The 16,284-nt window shown below is 52.7% G+C and overlaps 2 protein-coding genes across 2 annotated transcripts in view; both read right to left on the minus strand.

Annotated features, from left to right (window-relative positions):
• Window positions 1–1,346, minus strand: part of ARHGEF18 (Rho/Rac guanine nucleotide exchange factor 18) — a 44,852-nt gene extending 43,506 nt beyond the window's left edge. Inside the window, exon 1 of the mRNA XM_065652416.1 lies at window positions 1,225–1,346. Within this exon, the coding sequence (XP_065508488.1) occupies window positions 1,225–1,300 (76 nt within the window). The 5' untranslated portion in view covers window positions 1,301–1,346. The remainder of the gene's footprint in view (window positions 1–1,224) is intronic.
• Window positions 1,347–4,716: 3,370 nt separating this feature from the next.
• The window catches only part of INSR (insulin receptor), a 49,228-nt gene continuing 37,660 nt past the window's right edge, over window positions 4,717–16,284 (minus strand). Inside the window, exons 13-21 of the mRNA XM_065652579.1 lie at window positions 15,878–16,037; window positions 15,434–15,533; window positions 15,109–15,176; window positions 14,680–14,909; window positions 14,122–14,232; window positions 13,887–14,046; window positions 12,946–13,075; window positions 12,599–12,733; window positions 4,717–11,086 (exon numbers count right to left, since the gene is read on the minus strand). Coding sequence (XP_065508651.1) covers window positions 10,732–11,086; window positions 12,599–12,733; window positions 12,946–13,075; window positions 13,887–14,046; window positions 14,122–14,232; window positions 14,680–14,909; window positions 15,109–15,176; window positions 15,434–15,533; window positions 15,878–16,037 — 1,449 coding nt within the window. The 3' untranslated portion in view covers window positions 4,717–10,731. The remainder of the gene's footprint in view (window positions 11,087–12,598; window positions 12,734–12,945; window positions 13,076–13,886; window positions 14,047–14,121; window positions 14,233–14,679; window positions 14,910–15,108; window positions 15,177–15,433; window positions 15,534–15,877; window positions 16,038–16,284) is intronic.

Here is a 16,284-nt window from a genome sequence, read left to right on the forward strand (position 1 = left end):
ACTGTTGGGAAACCAAGGAAAGCATCACGAACAAGAAATAAAAATGATTCCGTCTCCTCCTGGCTCCTGCTCTGCTCACCCCGCACCAGCTGCCCTTTACGTACGGCGCTGCGGTCCGGAGCTGGAGGGTAAAAGCTCCGTAACGCAAGCGCTAAACTCGCAGTGCCAAAAATCGGCTGAAGCGCAGCCCTGCGCCTGGTCTGGGCCCCACATCGCCGGCCGTTGGCAGCGCTGGGGGTTGGCTCGGCGAACGGGGCTGGAGGAGGGGAGCAGATAAGCCGCCCGACACCGTAACGTACTGTACAGCTGCCTTATCACCGCGTTTGGGGCCTGGGTTTTGGGCACCAGGGGCCAAGGGAGCCAGCGCAGACCTCAGCTGAGGGGTCTCGGTGGGGCTGAGAGGGATCTGCAGCCCCTCGGATGCTCCCAAAGTCACAAGAGCGAGCCCCGGTGCAGATTCACGCAGCGACTCCGCAGAGGGAAGGTCCCCAAGGAGCCCCGAGGCTCAGGGCTCACCTGGATCAGATCCCGCACGACCCTGCTCTGAATTAACCTCCCTTTGACCGTTCCGTCTGGATCCCGGTCTCCTGCACACCCACATCAGAAGACAACTGCGGGTAGCGGGGAAAATAGCGAAGGAGAAAGCACTGGCACATATTGAGAGCTCTAATGCGGCAGATAAAGGCACTCGAAAGCACCAGGCAGGTTTGCAGGCAGGGACAGCAGCGGCCGGCGCCTCCGGGACTGCCAACGTCCCACGTCCTGGGGCTCTCACGTCCTTTTTTTCCACCGCATGCAGGGATGAGGCCAGTTCACACCATCGCTGGCATTTCCCATCCCGGCTGCCGGACACCGTGAAGACCAAACACGGGGGGTCTGCTCCTCAGCCCCCTCGGAAAGACCGGAGGAATCCCTTCCCCAGCATCTGCTCCAACCCCGAACTCTTGACTGTCTCGCTGTGCAGAACAGCTGCCTGCAGACACCCGCGCCTCCCGCTCGCTGGCAGCGACGAAACAAATCTATTACAAAACCAGAAGGCTGATGTTTAACCCATTACCCGGCTCCTAAAAGCACGAACGTGCCCCAAAAAGAAGACGAAACGGATGGAAAAGCGTTAAGCAACACTTATGCAGCGTCCTCTGCAGCGAGGAGCGGGGTGCACACAACGCGGGGATCCCCGTCGCTCCCGGCTCAGACCCCTCTCCCCGCACACGAGGCCGTTACCTCGCTTGAAGGACCATCTCTTCTTCCAGCGCTTGGAGAACGACGGCCAGGAGTGGTTGAGCAGCGAGTCTGACATTTGGGAGCCCCGTGCAAGGTTCCAACCGCGAGCGGGAGCCGCCGGCAGCGAGCGCGGCAGAGCTCAGCGCGGTCTAAGGCAGCGCTGCCGGCTGCAGCCCAGGGGCTGCCAAGGGGGGAGTGGAGAAGCCAAGTGTTTTGTCAGAAGTATCAGCTGATGGAAGCCGTAGCCAGGGAGAAATTCCTGGGCTCTGGCGTTCCCACCTGTGTGACGGGTCAGTGGCTTCCTACAGCCCTGCCTGGGGATTCATGAGCCCGGAGGATACACAGACCCCAAATGCTGCGGGAGGTTTGCGGACAGAAACAGCAGATGAGCTGTTACCACACTGTAACCCCCTTCCCCTCTCTGCCAGAGGCTCCCTGCTCCGTCCACAACTATCAGCCCCATGAACCGCCACCTTGAACGTGGTTCTGCAGGGGCAGAACCCTCACCTGGGTGAGAGTCACCTTCGCCTTGAATGCAGTGCAGTAGGTAAGACCACAGGCTTGATATTTGCGCCTCTGGCATCGTTTTCAAGCGCTGCGGCAGAGCCTCTGCGGGGGAAAGGATGAGACCCTGTCCGTCTGCAACATCAGCACCGTCTCGCAGCAAGTCCCCATCCCCTGGCAAGGACATTTCTCCAGGCCCTTCCCAGCCCTCCCACGCAGGGAAGCACATGGGAACATTCTCAGGTATCTCCAAACTGCCCCGAGAGACCAAATTCCCCACCCTGAGCTCTCCAAGCCCAGCGCTCCCCACTGGCATCAGCCCCGCAGCCCAGACCGGCTCCAAACTTGGCTCCCGATCCCTCGATCAGGCTGAAGTAAGTCGAGTTTTACCCCTGGGCGGCTGCTGGGATCCCAGGCCAGACCAAACCTCCTCCCTGCTGTTCAGCTCGCGCTTGCAGCCTCGCTGAGCGGAGCTCGGCCAGTTTGGGAACGGCCACAGGCACCTCCACGGCACGGAACGGGGCTGGCGTTGTGCAAAAGTGGCGAAGAGCGTTTCCCTCACCCGGCCGCAAACCCCAAGAGCGTCATCTGCCCAGCACAACCCTCCCCACATCCCCTCGGCTTCGATCTCCCCGATAACGCGGGTGCCCAGCCCTGGGGTGGGGAGTTTGGAGGGGGGTTTGGGGGTCCCAGGAGCAAACCCAGCTTTGCCGCGGTGTCCTCGCAAACCTTCAGCTGTGGCCCAGCAGGAGCTGAGAGCAGCACCCGGAGGGTGTTCAGCCGCCCCGGAGCCGGCCATGCGGACACGTGTGGGTTAAACCTGGCTTAACCTCCCCTTCTTCGCTCCCAGCAAAGCTCCCTGCAGGCCGGGGCTCCCCAGCCCACGTTTCGCCTCCACGCGCGTGCAGGGGGGAGGCCGAACAAAACCCAGCGCCGAGGCTTTTGGCTTCAAGACAAGCTGCTTCCTCACAAGGCCTTGAGGAAGACGAGCAACAACCCCATCGTCGTGCGATGTAGCTCGTGCAGAGAGCGACTCACCCCAAGGGCTGGAGGCATCTCCCTGGCGAGCTCCCCGCGCGCCCCACAGCCCCGGCCTCTTCTGCAGCCGCCGGAGCAAAGCGAGGAGCGGGGACTCATCGGGGAAGCAGCAGCCGTGCGGCTGCTTTGCTCACGGGGGCCTGTGGCTCAACCGTCTCACCGCTTCCCCTTTCCCATGGCACAAACAAACCCGCTTCTCCCACGCTGCGGCTCCTTCGACGGCGGCGCCGGTGCCGCCCCGATGCTCGCAGGACTCGGGGCTTTGGGAGGGTCCAGCAGAATTACCCGGGCGGGGGGGGGTGTCGTGCACCCCAAAGCGCCCGGTTTCGGGGGCGCGGAGAGCTGCTGAAAGCAGCGCTGGCTGCGAGGATGGTGATTGCTGCAAAAAGCTTCCTGTTCCGTTCGGAGAAAAACCGCGTGTGCGCCCCGAGAGCCTGGCACACGCGGGGCTCGTTGCGCCACGGCGCGTCAGGCTCCCGATCCCAACACGGCCCTTCGCTCCTCGTCCTGCCGGCCCCGGGGAGCCCCGAGCAGCCCCAGACCCGCTCCCACCCCCGTTGCTCAGGGATCGCAGCTTTGGCAGCGCTTGCAATAGCGATTACCCCTCGCTCCAGGAAACCGCAAGGGCAAAGAGGAATTAAGGTTTAATTTCCCTGGAGTCCACAAGAGCTCGATTAGTATCAGGGAGAGCGGTTCCTCAGTACCAGGCAGCTGCTCCAGCGGACGGGACGGTGAGTTGTCCTCAGCTAAAACAAGGTTTTCTCCTCCCGCGCAGTGTCTGATGTGGTTTAGGGGTCACCGAAGAGGTTCGGCCATCCTGGAAAAGCGATGAGGGGTCTGGCCGAGCCTCGGCAGCCTCTCCACAGCAACCCGGAGAACCCAGCAACCCTCCCGAGACACTCAGTTCAAGTTTCGTGCCTCTGCTCAATTTGGCGTTTCGGCATCCCCAGAGAAACGAGCCTGTGCCGGGAGAGGCGACACCAAGACATTTTAAAATACGGGTTTGTTTCTCATCACTCTCGTGGTAAGAGGACTCCAGGAAAGGGCCGGAGTCCCGCCGAGCTCCATGGGTGTCCCGACCAGGAGGGACACAGAGCGGGGCCGGCTCCCGCCGTCCTGCCCGTCCCATGTTGGGAGGCACTAGGTGGCATCAGCACCGCACGCGAATCCTCAACCAGCAGCATCATCCAGCCCTGGGCTGGGGAAAAACCGCTCCTGGGATTTGCCAGGGACGAGGTGTCGGCGAGGTAGGGGTTGGGCTCTTTCCCCAAGTAAAAAGCGATAGAATGAGAGGAAACGGCCTCAAGTTGCGCCAGGGGAGGTTGAGGTTGGATCAGGGGAACAATTTCTTCCCCAAAGGGCTGTGGGGCATTGGAACAGGCTGCCCAGGGCAGTGCTGGAGTCGCCATCCCTGGAGGGGTTGGACAGACGGACGTGAGGTTCTCAGGACATGGGGCAGTGCCGGGGCTGGGTTATGGTTGGACTCGATGGTCTTAAAGGCCTTTGGAGAGGAGCCGGTGTCGGCAGCAGCTCCTGCAGACCCGGGCAGTGCAATGGAAGGCTGCGAGGGACAACGTGACGCTGGTCAGGAAGGAAATCTCACCTCCGGGGAAACAAAACGAGGTTTAACTTAAAAGATTTGACGCTCCCAGCGCTGCGGAACAGACCTGGGACGGTTCCCGGCGCAAACCCGGTTACGGCTGCTCAGCCGCAGGACTCGGATCAGGTAGATCCAGGACCCAGCCCAGCACGGATCCCCAGAATTAAACCAGCTTCACACCACAAGCTACAATTGACAGATCTGTATTTTTGCTTCTTTACCTTAACGCCATTCATTCTGCAACTGGAAGCACTGCTTATTCCAAGCTATGAATCAAATTCTTTCTCTGCGGCAAAGCAGCGTTCAGTGCCGCACCGACAGCAGACGCAAAATGAAGAGTTATTCTCGGATAATTTATTCAGAATTTTAATATAAACAGTTAATTGTTCAATATTCCGACACACCGCAAGATTTCTTTTTTCTTAATATTCAAAGATGTTTCCTGTACATGTCACTGCTTGGCTCATATATGAAAACATTGAAAAAATAAATCAAGGGGGAAGGTTGTTTTCTTTTTTTCTTCCTTAAAAAAAAACCCCAAACCATGGCACATTTGATCCTTTATTTCAGACAAGAGGTATCTGCAATACTATTTGTATTCTGGAACCTTAGATATGCAGAGAGAAAGGTGGGAGCAGCAAGATTAAATAGAGAAAAAAAGAAAAGACTTCGCAGAGCATCACTGCACGTGTAACTGAAACCGTCTGTGGGTTACTGAAGCGCAACAGAAAGCGTTTGCTTTTGGCTGTGTTTGGTAAAGCCCATGTCCCGCGTCCCCACCCGCGCGGGTCCTCAAACGCGAACCCGTTTTGACGCTTCAAGGAAAAAAAATCGCTCCCCAAACGGAAGCAAAAGGAAACGCTTTTCCTTAGCAACGGTCTCTCTTTTCCGATTGAGAAGCGGCCTTTAGAAAGTTCTCCGTCCGCCGGTTTTCACGGGACTGGGTGACGGGAGGCGGCGGAAGCGTCGCCGGCAGCACCTGGGGGAGCAGAAGCGCTTTGGGATCAAGCTCAGATCTGTCTGGTGATTAGTCCTGAGCTCGAGCTTTACTGGTGACGCTGGGACTCAGCCCAGTGAGCAAGTCGGTGCCACATTTAAGCTCCGCTTTGGCTCCCGAACTCGGTCCCCCCGGCCGGATCCGGCTCCCTCAGGGACTTTCTGGACTGAAACCATTTAGTGTTATCCCACCCCTTGGAACAGCGGACTCTGAACAAAACAACTACCAGAAACGTAATTTCTTGCTGATTGCAAATCTGTTGGCAAAAAAAAAAAAAAAACAACAACAACGCTGTAGGAGTTAATACTAACTTTATTATACAATATTTAAAAAAGTCATTTCTCTACCTGTCCCCTTGTAGCTTGCATTGTGCTGCAGTTAATTTGCCGAAACTGCAAGAGTAAGTGCTTACTTTCGAGAAGGACATTTTAAAAAGAAGCCGCACGTTGAACGACAGCAGATTTGCTCCGAACGGTAGCTGTAGGATTGCTCATTCCAAAAGGCACCCGTGCGATCGGCTTCGCCCTCGTGATGCTCGTCGGGAGGCGAAGCCGACCAGAACAGGTCGTGAACGCTCCGGCACCAACACCCGCGCGCAGAACCCCAGCAGAGTTAACACAGAGCCAAGCAGGAGGGAATAAAAAGCCCAAATTCAATCAGCTTCGTACAAATACCAAACTAATTCTGAATCTCAGGTATTTCTGAAGTAACTGTATCTCGATTCCAACCCAACAGCTTCTTTCCCCGGACCACGTGCAGAACAAACAAGCGGCATCGGCTCTTTTTTTTTTGCGGAGGGGAAGGTGTTTTGGCCGCGTCCCCTCGCTCGGTGTCACCCCCGTCACCGGGCGGCTGGGACACGGTCAGAGGATCAGAGGGTTTATCTGCAGTTTCTTGCTCACTCCGGGCTCGGCGCCGACCTCGCACGGACCACGGGAGCACCTGAGCGCAGCCTCCAGAGGAAGGTTTTTATGGCACAAAGGTATTTGGACTTTTCTGAAGTTGTAAAACGAGGTTCCAGTCTTGGCATCGGGAATCGCCGCCCGCAGCAAAGGGCCCCGAGTGGCTCAGGGTCCGTCCTCGTGTCACAGGGGCTTGAAGGGGGAACTCGATCGTCTCTCTCCCTCCCCTAAAAGGCTCAAGAATAACCACCCAGCACCCTTCTCGCTCCTGCTTTTCTCCTGTTTGCCTTCATCATTGGTAGCTCAATAACAAAATAAGCGACCTTGAGATTCTTCCAAAGAGATACCAACATTATATGCAATGTACTAAAATTAAGCAAAAGTCCCATCGCTATAATACAAATGTAGGAGGAAAGACATACACTACCCATAAATTAAGAGTACCCTTGAGCAACCTAAGAGTGGCCTCTTCCATCCCAGCGCAGCTGCTTTGTGACCAACGGCAAACACCCTCCTTGCAGCACCGTCTGGTTCCTATTGCCATCCCCACCCCGGTGCTGGCACAGAGGTTACGTTACGAGCTCTTCTATTTTACAACACAACGGAGTATTTACAAGCAGCCAAGAAGAGACGCGTTTCCCACCCAGCGGCCAAGCCTCAAGAGGTACCAGATTCGCAAGAGGCCACTGAATTGAACGCGCAAACGTTTCTGGGAAACCTCCCCGGCCTCACGCTCCCAACGTTCGCTCAGCGGAAACACAGCACAGCCTGGGAATTGGTTCCTTGCGCCTCCCGCTCCTACCAGCGGGAGGGATGGTGAAGTTCTGGCCGCTTGCCGGTTCCCTCCCTGTCCCGGAGGCTGCGGCTGCGGCTGCTCCTGGACGGGCTGCGGGGTCCGTCCCGCGGGCGGGGGGTTCTCTGCTCGCAAAGGGCAGGATCTGACCCTCCAGCAAATGATCCCTCCAGGAAAGGAGGAGCTTCCCACCTGCCGGCCGCCCCCTCCAGCCGTTCCAGCTCCGTCCCAACCCCTACACAACCCACCGTCTCCGAACAGGCACCAGCGAGACCCACGCGAGGGATTTCGGCATCGCCGGGGTGAAGATCTTCCGGCAACAGACACCAAAGTATCGGCCGCGGGCTGAGAGTGAAGGATTTTCCAGAAGCGAGAGCTGGGCTTCATGGGTGACGTTCATTGATTTGTCTAAATTCTCTAGTTTAGCGAGTGTCATCTTCGACTGTGTTTAGAAAGTTAAAAGCGGCGTAAAACGACATCCTCACCAACAGTACCGTTCCTCGCCCTTGGCGTGATGGAGAAAGGATGAGCGGAATAACATTTACATGCAATATTGGGTGTAACGAACTGCTCCGCGCAGTGCAGAGCGAGGCTGACGATACGAACCGTGGAACTGCCCGTCCACAAAGCAAGACAAATATTCCCTTGTTCAGTGAGCTGAGTGTTGCAAATCCAGTGGACTCAGAGGGCCAACCAATATCAACGGCCTCAAAAGCCAGACCCAATACAAGGTTCCGACGTCTGTTTATAGAAAAGATCTTCTATTCCCACAGCTGTGGTCGCTGCGATTTAAAACGGTATCAAAAGGAGGACGTGCTGGGAAAGGCTTATTTTGGGAGGGCGCATCCTACCGGCAGGACTCGGGGTTACCCGCGAGACCAAAACGTCACCAAAATACCCCAAACCAACCCCAAACCAGGGCTGCGCACGTCCCCGCTCCGCGCTGCCACTGCTGCTCCTTTTCGGTCAGCGCTTCACTAAAGTCCCAACATTTAAATGGCTCTTTTGTTCTTTTTTTAAAAATTTTTTTTAAATTATCGCAACAGAACTAAGAGGCTGATACCAGAACATCAGAGCCCAATTTGTGAATCGGTTCCTTTGGTCATTACCGCTCAGGTGGGCAATAATCGGTGACAAGCCATTCTCTACCCATTCCCTTCCGTGAATGGTCCCCAGTATTGGAATCAGCCGATATTGATTTTCCTCTGATCCACAACAGGTCCAGACCAGAATATTGAAGCAGGTTTAGAGGTGCGTAGTATTAAAAATATCCTTAAGAAACACTGAGGTAGACTGCACCAGAACAGGACAAGAATAATCCCACCACATCCACCTGCCAAGGTTTGACGGATACAAATTTACATGTTCTGCGTATTTAAGAAAACAAATGGTTTGCTGTTTTTGCTTTTTACAGTGTTTTATATATTAAAATAAATTAAAAAAATCTAATAAGAAAAACTTCTCTTCCTTAGAAAAGCGCGAGAATATGTCTCCTTGCAGTGTAGGATAGAGCTACTCAACAGTTACTACTTCGTAAAGCAGAAGAAATGTAAACGAGGCCTTTTGAAACCGAAGGTTCTCACCCACGTCTGGACGCTCTTCCGTGCAGCTCTGCGAGCAGCCTGTACCCTCTGCCTTCGTCCCCGCCGGCCGCGTTCCACCCGCGCCAAGGGCGGCGGAGGCGCCGAGTCCCTCGTCCTCCCCATCGGAGCTTCCCGACCCGTTCCAGCCCCTTTCACGAGTTACAAGGGAGAAATCAGCAGCATCGCCCCAGCTGGAATAAAAACCACACACCAGCTTGACGTCCCCGCTCGTGGCAAGTCAGGAGAGGTTCATTTTCTCCTGGCAGAGAGCACGAAACGGCCCTTGGGCTTCTCCTGGAGAAGCGGAGGACTGAGCATCCCCCTTCCCTTTTAAAACCACCTCCCGTAGGACACGGGCCCGCGACATCGATTACGATAATTTCTCCCCACCAGCGTGCTCCCTCGTCACTACAAGATGCGCTTGAAGTTCCGCAATTCTCTTCTAGCATCTTTGGCTGATTGGCTCTGTCTTCTTCGCAAACAGCGGCAAAACGAAGCGCAGTCCAGAAGACGCAAAGTCGACGTCCCGACACGTCCTGGGAGGTTCGCAGGAATCTCGGGAGAAGCTGTTGTGGCCGCGGGCAGCACGAGGCCGGAGCAGCAGCAGGTGGGTAACACAGTCATGTTCGTTTTCTGCTCCACGGGCAGAGCCCAGAGCTCCGCGCTCTCGTGCTCTCCCTCCTTTACATCGGCTCTGGCGTCTCTTTTCGCGGTTCAAAGTTCTCGCTCGTCCTCTCTCGCCGGCTGCTTTTGCGGCACAACGCGAAACGAGGGACGCGGGGGTGAAGGGACTCGGGACCGGGATGTTCTGGTGTCTTTCAGCCCCTCAAAACCCAGCGAAATCCCAATTACTTTATCTCAGGGCCTCGGCTGGAGCCAGCGGACTGCACTGTATAAATCACGAAACTGGATTATAAAGCCTTGTCAAATATAAACTTAACGTGTGCTTCATAGCTCCTAAAAGGGTAATGGGGCTAAAATTAGTTCATTCTGAAATCTTTGGACCACTTTAAGACCAAACAATCCCACAAATTCTCCCCTCCCCGAAAGGATCATAAGCAGTCAATAATTTATATGAAGTTAAAATTTAAACTAAAGACATTTTTAAATATGTTACAACAAACAATATATATACTCAACGCTGTAAGGACAGAAAACTCCGTATCTCAGGTCAGGGGACTCCTACTTCGTTTGGTCTTGAAAGTACCCACAAATCTCAGATTTCTGCTCCTTTTGGCTCCTGGCACATTTTCCTCATTTGTTAATGAGAGAAAACCTACTCCCAAGAGTCCTTAGTATAAAAATAATCTGTTTAGGATTCAGTCACTCCAGGGAAATGGGAGAAAAAAGATAAGTACACACTTCCGAGAAGAGAAAAGCTTCCGTGAGAACATACAAAACTTATGTACAAAAAAAAAAAAAGAGAAGTGTATATTTGCGATACATATACACCCCACTTATAGATAGTGCACACACGCGCGCACACACACACGCACGCACCCCTGGGATTTAACCCTTTGAAAAAGTACAAAAGCAGCAGCTATTGGTCAATGTGAGGATCTGGCGCGTCCGAGCGACGTGTTGAACCCTTCCGCTGTCGTGAAGAGGATGCCCAAAGCCTGGAATTCTCCTGGAAACGCTTCTGTCCTGCAGCAGGTTCCGCACCGTTACGCTGTAGCTCAGATACCAGCAAATTTCACGGGTTGGTTTTTTTTTTTTTTTTGTGTTGTTGGCAAACGCGGATGCTCCTCCTTCACAGAATCACAGAATGTTAGGGATTGGAAGGGACCTCGAAAGATCATCTAGTCCAATCTTCAGTCGAACTTAACACGGTCGCATCCTGTTTTGAAACCATGGTTACAGAGGGACAGCAGCCATGGAAACCTCTTTCATTTATGTTCACAGATAAGTCCACTGACAACCAGTCAACTCGGCAAAAAAAAAAAAAAGGTATTAATCATAAGATGATTAAAAATCTGAAGAGTCCGCAGATGTGTGTCATACACGGTGGCAGCAACACCAAGAGTCCTGAGATTTGTGGAGGCGGGGGTGGAAAAAGCAGAAACAACCCTTGGGCTGAACAGGAAGCGTTAGGAAGGGCTTGACCTGGGCATGGAGAGAATCCGCCCGTTCTTCTTGCCACCGTTCATGTGAGTGTACGGGATGTGCTCCTCGTAGTTCCCCTTGAGAGCCATGGAGGGGCCGTTGTCCCTGCCCAGGGCTTTGTCCCTCTGCGAGTACGAGGAGGGGTCGAGGGGAATGCTCTCCATGTTCTCAAAGTCCATCTCGTACTCCTCGGTCTCCAGAGGCTTGTTCTCCTCGCTGTAGAAGAAGGAGACCTCGTGGAAGCTGGGGTGCAAGTCGTCCTTCAGCATCTCGATGATCTCGATGAAGGTGGGGCGCATCTTGGGGTTGTACTGCCAGCACATCTGCATCAGGCTGTGCCTAAATCGGGACAAACCAGGGTCAGGGGGAAGAAGAAAAGAGTTTCGCACAAACCGCGACCGGTATCCACGACAGACCAACCCACCGCCCACACTACTCCTCCGATACTCCGAGTTGTTTGTTCTCCTTCCAGTCTCCATATCTGTCCGTGGATCCTGACACTCCTTTTTCCCCTATTTCTGCCTAGATTGAAAATTCCTTCCAATTCCTTCAATTGTTCTTAACTCGGCTCCCGAAGGAAACGGGGCCGTGGTTCACACACTCTGCGTGTGCGCGCACGCGCTTACAGCCAGGTCACGATTCTTTAATTCATTCGATTTTAACTCAGCCTGGGAGATAACAAAGCTCCTCAAACTTCAAGGAAAACAGGAGGCTGTGTGGAGGACAGAGGTCCTGTAAACACCCCACCCAGCAGAAAGGCTGCGGCAAGAGGTCATATGTTATCAGACACCGCGGAGAAAGAACTTAGACGTACAAATAAAGTTTCAAACTGGAGTTTGAGGGACAAACGTCCAGGACAGCAGCTTTTTTTCAGGAGGATACTCACAAAACATGTTTGGTTTTGGGCTCTGAAGTGCTGTTCTGGCCAGACGCAGGCTGGGGTTCCCAGAACCCGTCGCTGTCTGCGTTCCCTTTTCCAGCCGGGGCTCCTTCCACCCATCACAACGCCCCAGCTCAGGTTAAACACTTCCTAACGGGATTTTTTTTTTTAATTACTCTGGCAGAAGCAGCTTAGGGAGCACCTGGGAAGGCTGCAGGGCTGGCAGAGCTGGGGACACGGTCACCTCCAGACACCGAACCTCACCAGTTTAATAACCCTTCACCCCAGCACAGGAGAACATCAGGCTCCTTTTGCCATCTCCACGAGGTGTTTTTCACTCTTCGCCCTCTCGTCTCTCTCCCTAACCCTGCCTGGCCTTGTACTTTAACTGCGGCAACGCATCTGCAACAGAAACGAAAAGGCCTCGGCCACGAAAACCAGCTCTCGGCTCAGCGCAGCGTCCTCCTGCCTCTCCCTCCTCATCAGCCATAAATTGGATTTCTGGAAAATCAGTGGTAAAAAGTTGCTGTAATTCTCAGGGCTATTTACGCAGCACGGAGAGATGAATGACAGAAACCCTCAGCAGACCCGGGATTAACGAGCTGCTCTCCAGGCTCTGTAGCCACGTGGACGTGGCTCCTGGCCAAGCTTTGCCACGTGACGCCAGCCAACTGCCACCCCTTAGTCTGGAGTGGAGGAAAAACATTATATTTGGGCAATTGATACAGTGCTTGGGATTTTATTTAAGCTTTTCCTGTGCTTAAAACGTGGTTTAATTTCCCTTCTAGTGCAACAGGCTGGCTCAGGTCTTTAATTCCTGGATCACTAAGGATGCACTGGTTGAATTTCTGTGCGATGTGGCTCAACTAAAATCTGTTTTGTTCCTCCCCAGCAGAGAAGCGGTTGAGAGGTGCCTTGTGTCACCAGCTGAAGAGCTCGACTGGGTTGATTGTCACCGTGTCACCACTTACAGCCTCTCTGGGCAGTTGTCCGGCTGGTCCAGGTACCCTCCGTCCATCACAAACTTTAGCACCTGCTCGTTGGAGAGTCCCTGGTATGGCTGCTCTGCTAAACTGCTTATTTCCCAGAGGACGACACCAAACGACCTAAGAAAGAGAGAAGAAAACATCCTGGAGATCTACAAGTGACAGTCTTATTTTGGAGAATATACATGAAAGGACGACAACTATACTGTTAAGAAGAAGGTTTCAAAACAGTGTTTTTGTTTTGTCTCTACTCTAAGTCAGCAACTCACAATTTAAACCAGGTGTGTTAAAACTGAGCTCGAATCCATCTGGGATCGCAGAGTACGACTTACCACACGTCGGAATACGTAGTGAAAACACCGTCCTTCAGCGACTCGGGCGCCATCCACCGCACCGGCAGCAGCCCTTTGCCTCCTTTGCGGTAATAATCCGTCTCATAGATGTCTCTGGTCATGCCGAAGTCTGAGGGAAGCGATGGGGATGTGTTACACATCTCTCCTTCGCTAATTCTACTGTGCATCATCTCCAGATGAACATTTCCTTCCCTCGACCTCAGGCTATTTTCATCCACCCTGGGGTTTTTCTACGGCCCAACTTGCAGCCATCTGTCAATTCGTGATTAGTATTCTAAACATTTTCCTTTTCCCTGCATTTTTTCTACAGACTTGCGATAGAGACGGCAGAGTTAAACTTTTTAGTAACAGCTTCTATTCCAAACATTATTTTTATTCATCTCCTCTAAGTAAAACAGAGCTCTCTTTGCCCTGAAATCCCACTGCCTTGGCTTGGAGTCCAAAGAGGTCGGAAAAACCAACACGCTGTGAGGTTTGGGTTTATTTTTGCATGTTATATTTGCTTGTTTCTAAAAGGGTTTGGGTTAAAAACTGGTTCTTGTGGGAGATAAATGACTTTTAAAAGGCACCTGACCTAACAATAGGATTATCAACCCTTGGTTTGTTGTACCCACTTTCTTTATCATAATTCTCATGAAATTAAAGAACAGTGAGGTAACACCAGGCAGCTTAGGCTGGAAAGGCAATAAACTTTTTGGATAGAGGTTTGAGAATGGAGAAGGTGAGAAAAGCTGCTCTGGCCCTAGGGGAGATTATTTTCTTACTAAAGTCCAGACAATTATTTCACAGGGGAGAAACAGAGGAAAGTTTGCTGCGTTTCCAAAGGGAGCCGCTGAAAATCACCCACGTTTGCTGCGTCGGTCTTGGCCTTTACAGCAAATATGACCCACGGGATTCTCTTCTGATCACGCACTACGTACCTCCAATTTTCACGGTGAAGTCTTCCGCAACCATACAGTTACGCGCTGCAAGGTCTCTGTGGACAAACTTCTTGGCGTTCAGGTAGGCCATGCCATCGGCGATCTCCGCAGCCATCTGGATCATCTCCCTCAGTGTTGGCGGAGGACGACCAGGGTTGTTCTACAAGAAATACAGAATATTAAAAACCACATCGAGTGACTCTGCGGCACAACAGACTCTTTCTCCTGTCTCTACCTCAGCATCAGGTCTCAGAGAGCGAAGGTAACTTTTCAAATCTCCATGTGCCATTAACTCCATGACCACCAGAGTCGGTTGCCCTTTGGAGACCACCCCGAGGAGGCGAACCTGGAAAATAAGCGAGAAATTCCCTCAAGGTCGTGTCCGACCGCACTGGGCTATAAAAAGAGGGGGGCATGACAAAGCCAACACCCCCGAACCAGAGCTCAGGACAGCACCGCAAAGCCCTGACACGCTGAGAAGTTTTGAAAGATGCGTTTTATAAAATATGAAAGGCGCCTGAGCTGTCATAAGCCTAAGATGCATTTAAAGCCACCCTAAAGACGACCTTAACCCCTATGATCAATTAAATTCCACGAAGGCCAGGACATAAACTGGGATTAGATACCCCACTATGCCCGGTGCTAAATCTTGATGCTTACACTACTAAAGCATCCGCCTGAGGCTCTTTTTGATCAAGCGCTTTTGTAAGCTGAACGCCAAGCTTTAAAAGCACCGAGGGACCTATTAGCTACGCGACGGCACTCGCTAATCACACGAGGCGACGCTAATTACCACGTGATGGCAGCTGAAGCCTTTCATCACGGACGCCTCGTTGAGGAACTCGATGCGCTCGCGCAGGCTGGCCGACTCGTTGACGGTTTTCACGGCCACGCGGGTCTCGGGCTCCCCCTTGACGATGTCCTTGGCGATCCCCTCGTACACCATCCCGAAGGAGCCCTGGCCCAGCTCCCGCAGCAGCGTGATCTTGTCCCGCGGAACCTCCCACTCGTCGGGGACGTAGACTGCGGAGCAAAAGAAAACGTTTCTGAACTGAGCAAGTATCTTTTGAAAGACATTTCAGCCTCGCGTAGCGCTGCCACGGGATACTACGGGTATAAATTTAAATAAGACGACTAGAAAACTCCATAAAGACAATGCCAACCCCACCCTGCGCTGTCTGAACGACAACACAAGAAATAAGGCAGTGGATACAGTGCTCACCATCGCTGGCGCTGAGATATTCGGGGTTGGAGGATGCATACAGTGGTCCAGTTGGTCCTTCGGTTTGTCTGGAAAAAAACCAAACAAATTCTTCAGCACGTTTGCAGCCTTTGACACATTAGAACCGCAGGCAGTTTGATTAACTCCCAAAGCACGCAGCAAATACAAACTGTCCCCATTTCCAAAGGCACAAAATATTTCCTAAACTGATGTTGCAACCATTATCTAAATTAGACAACAAACACAGAGTTAATTCCAACAAATAAAACAAGATCTTTGAATACAAGTTTTGCTTGTTCTGGTGAAAACAGAAAATTGCGCTCACCTCTTTTTCACAAGCACGTAAGCAGCTCCAATAATTCCAGCAATTATTATGGCAAAAATAATCGGAACAATGATAACGGCAATGTTAGGCTGAGCATTCACTAAGAGAGAGAGAGAGAGTTGGAGGTGTCATACAGGTCCAAAATCCAAGTCTTTTCCTCAGTAAAATCGCCCCCTTGAATAAACTGGAACAAATATGAAACTAGAGGCTATTTCAGATATAGAACGTGGGGCTGGTCAGAACGAGAACTCAAACTGCTGGTCAGCATCTCTATGAAGAAAAGTCACACATTTCCAAGTCATTTCACTTCCTAGAAAGCAGCTGTATTGCTAAATATTTTATGACCCCCTACGGTTCCCTGTGTGCTCCTTGCTAAACCCCCATCTCCCAGAAATAACCTGGGTTTCTATCAGGAAATAAGCGTTGAAGATAAAATGAACTCACGATAATCGGCCACGTAAAAATAGGTGGGCTCTGTCCAGGAGCCGTTCCCGGCCAGAGACGTCGCTCGGATGCGGACGCTGTAGTTTCCCGGCTGCAGCCCCCGCAGTTTGCAGCCCTGCTCGCTGGCAAAATGCTTGCGGGATACACAGAAATGAGCTTCCTGCGGGAGGAGGAGGAGGAGAGAGCAAAGAGGAAGGCTGCGTCACACCAGCGCCGCAACAACAGCTCCGACAGCACGAGGGATCCCTACCTCACCTCCCAGTCTGGAAAACGCACACAAATTGGGCTGTAAATGCACCCAAATCGGGTTTTCAGGTGCTCAGGTCTTTTCCAATCGAGCGGTTTGTCCTGGATTTGTGTTTTACAGCGGGGCGGCTCAGATGACAGGTGCCATGGGCTGGACTGGA

The sequence above is a fragment of the Caloenas nicobarica genome, chromosome 27, assembly GCF_036013445.1.
Source record: "Caloenas nicobarica isolate bCalNic1 chromosome 27, bCalNic1.hap1, whole genome shotgun sequence".
Taxonomy (NCBI): domain Eukaryota; kingdom Metazoa; phylum Chordata; class Aves; order Columbiformes; family Columbidae; genus Caloenas; species Caloenas nicobarica.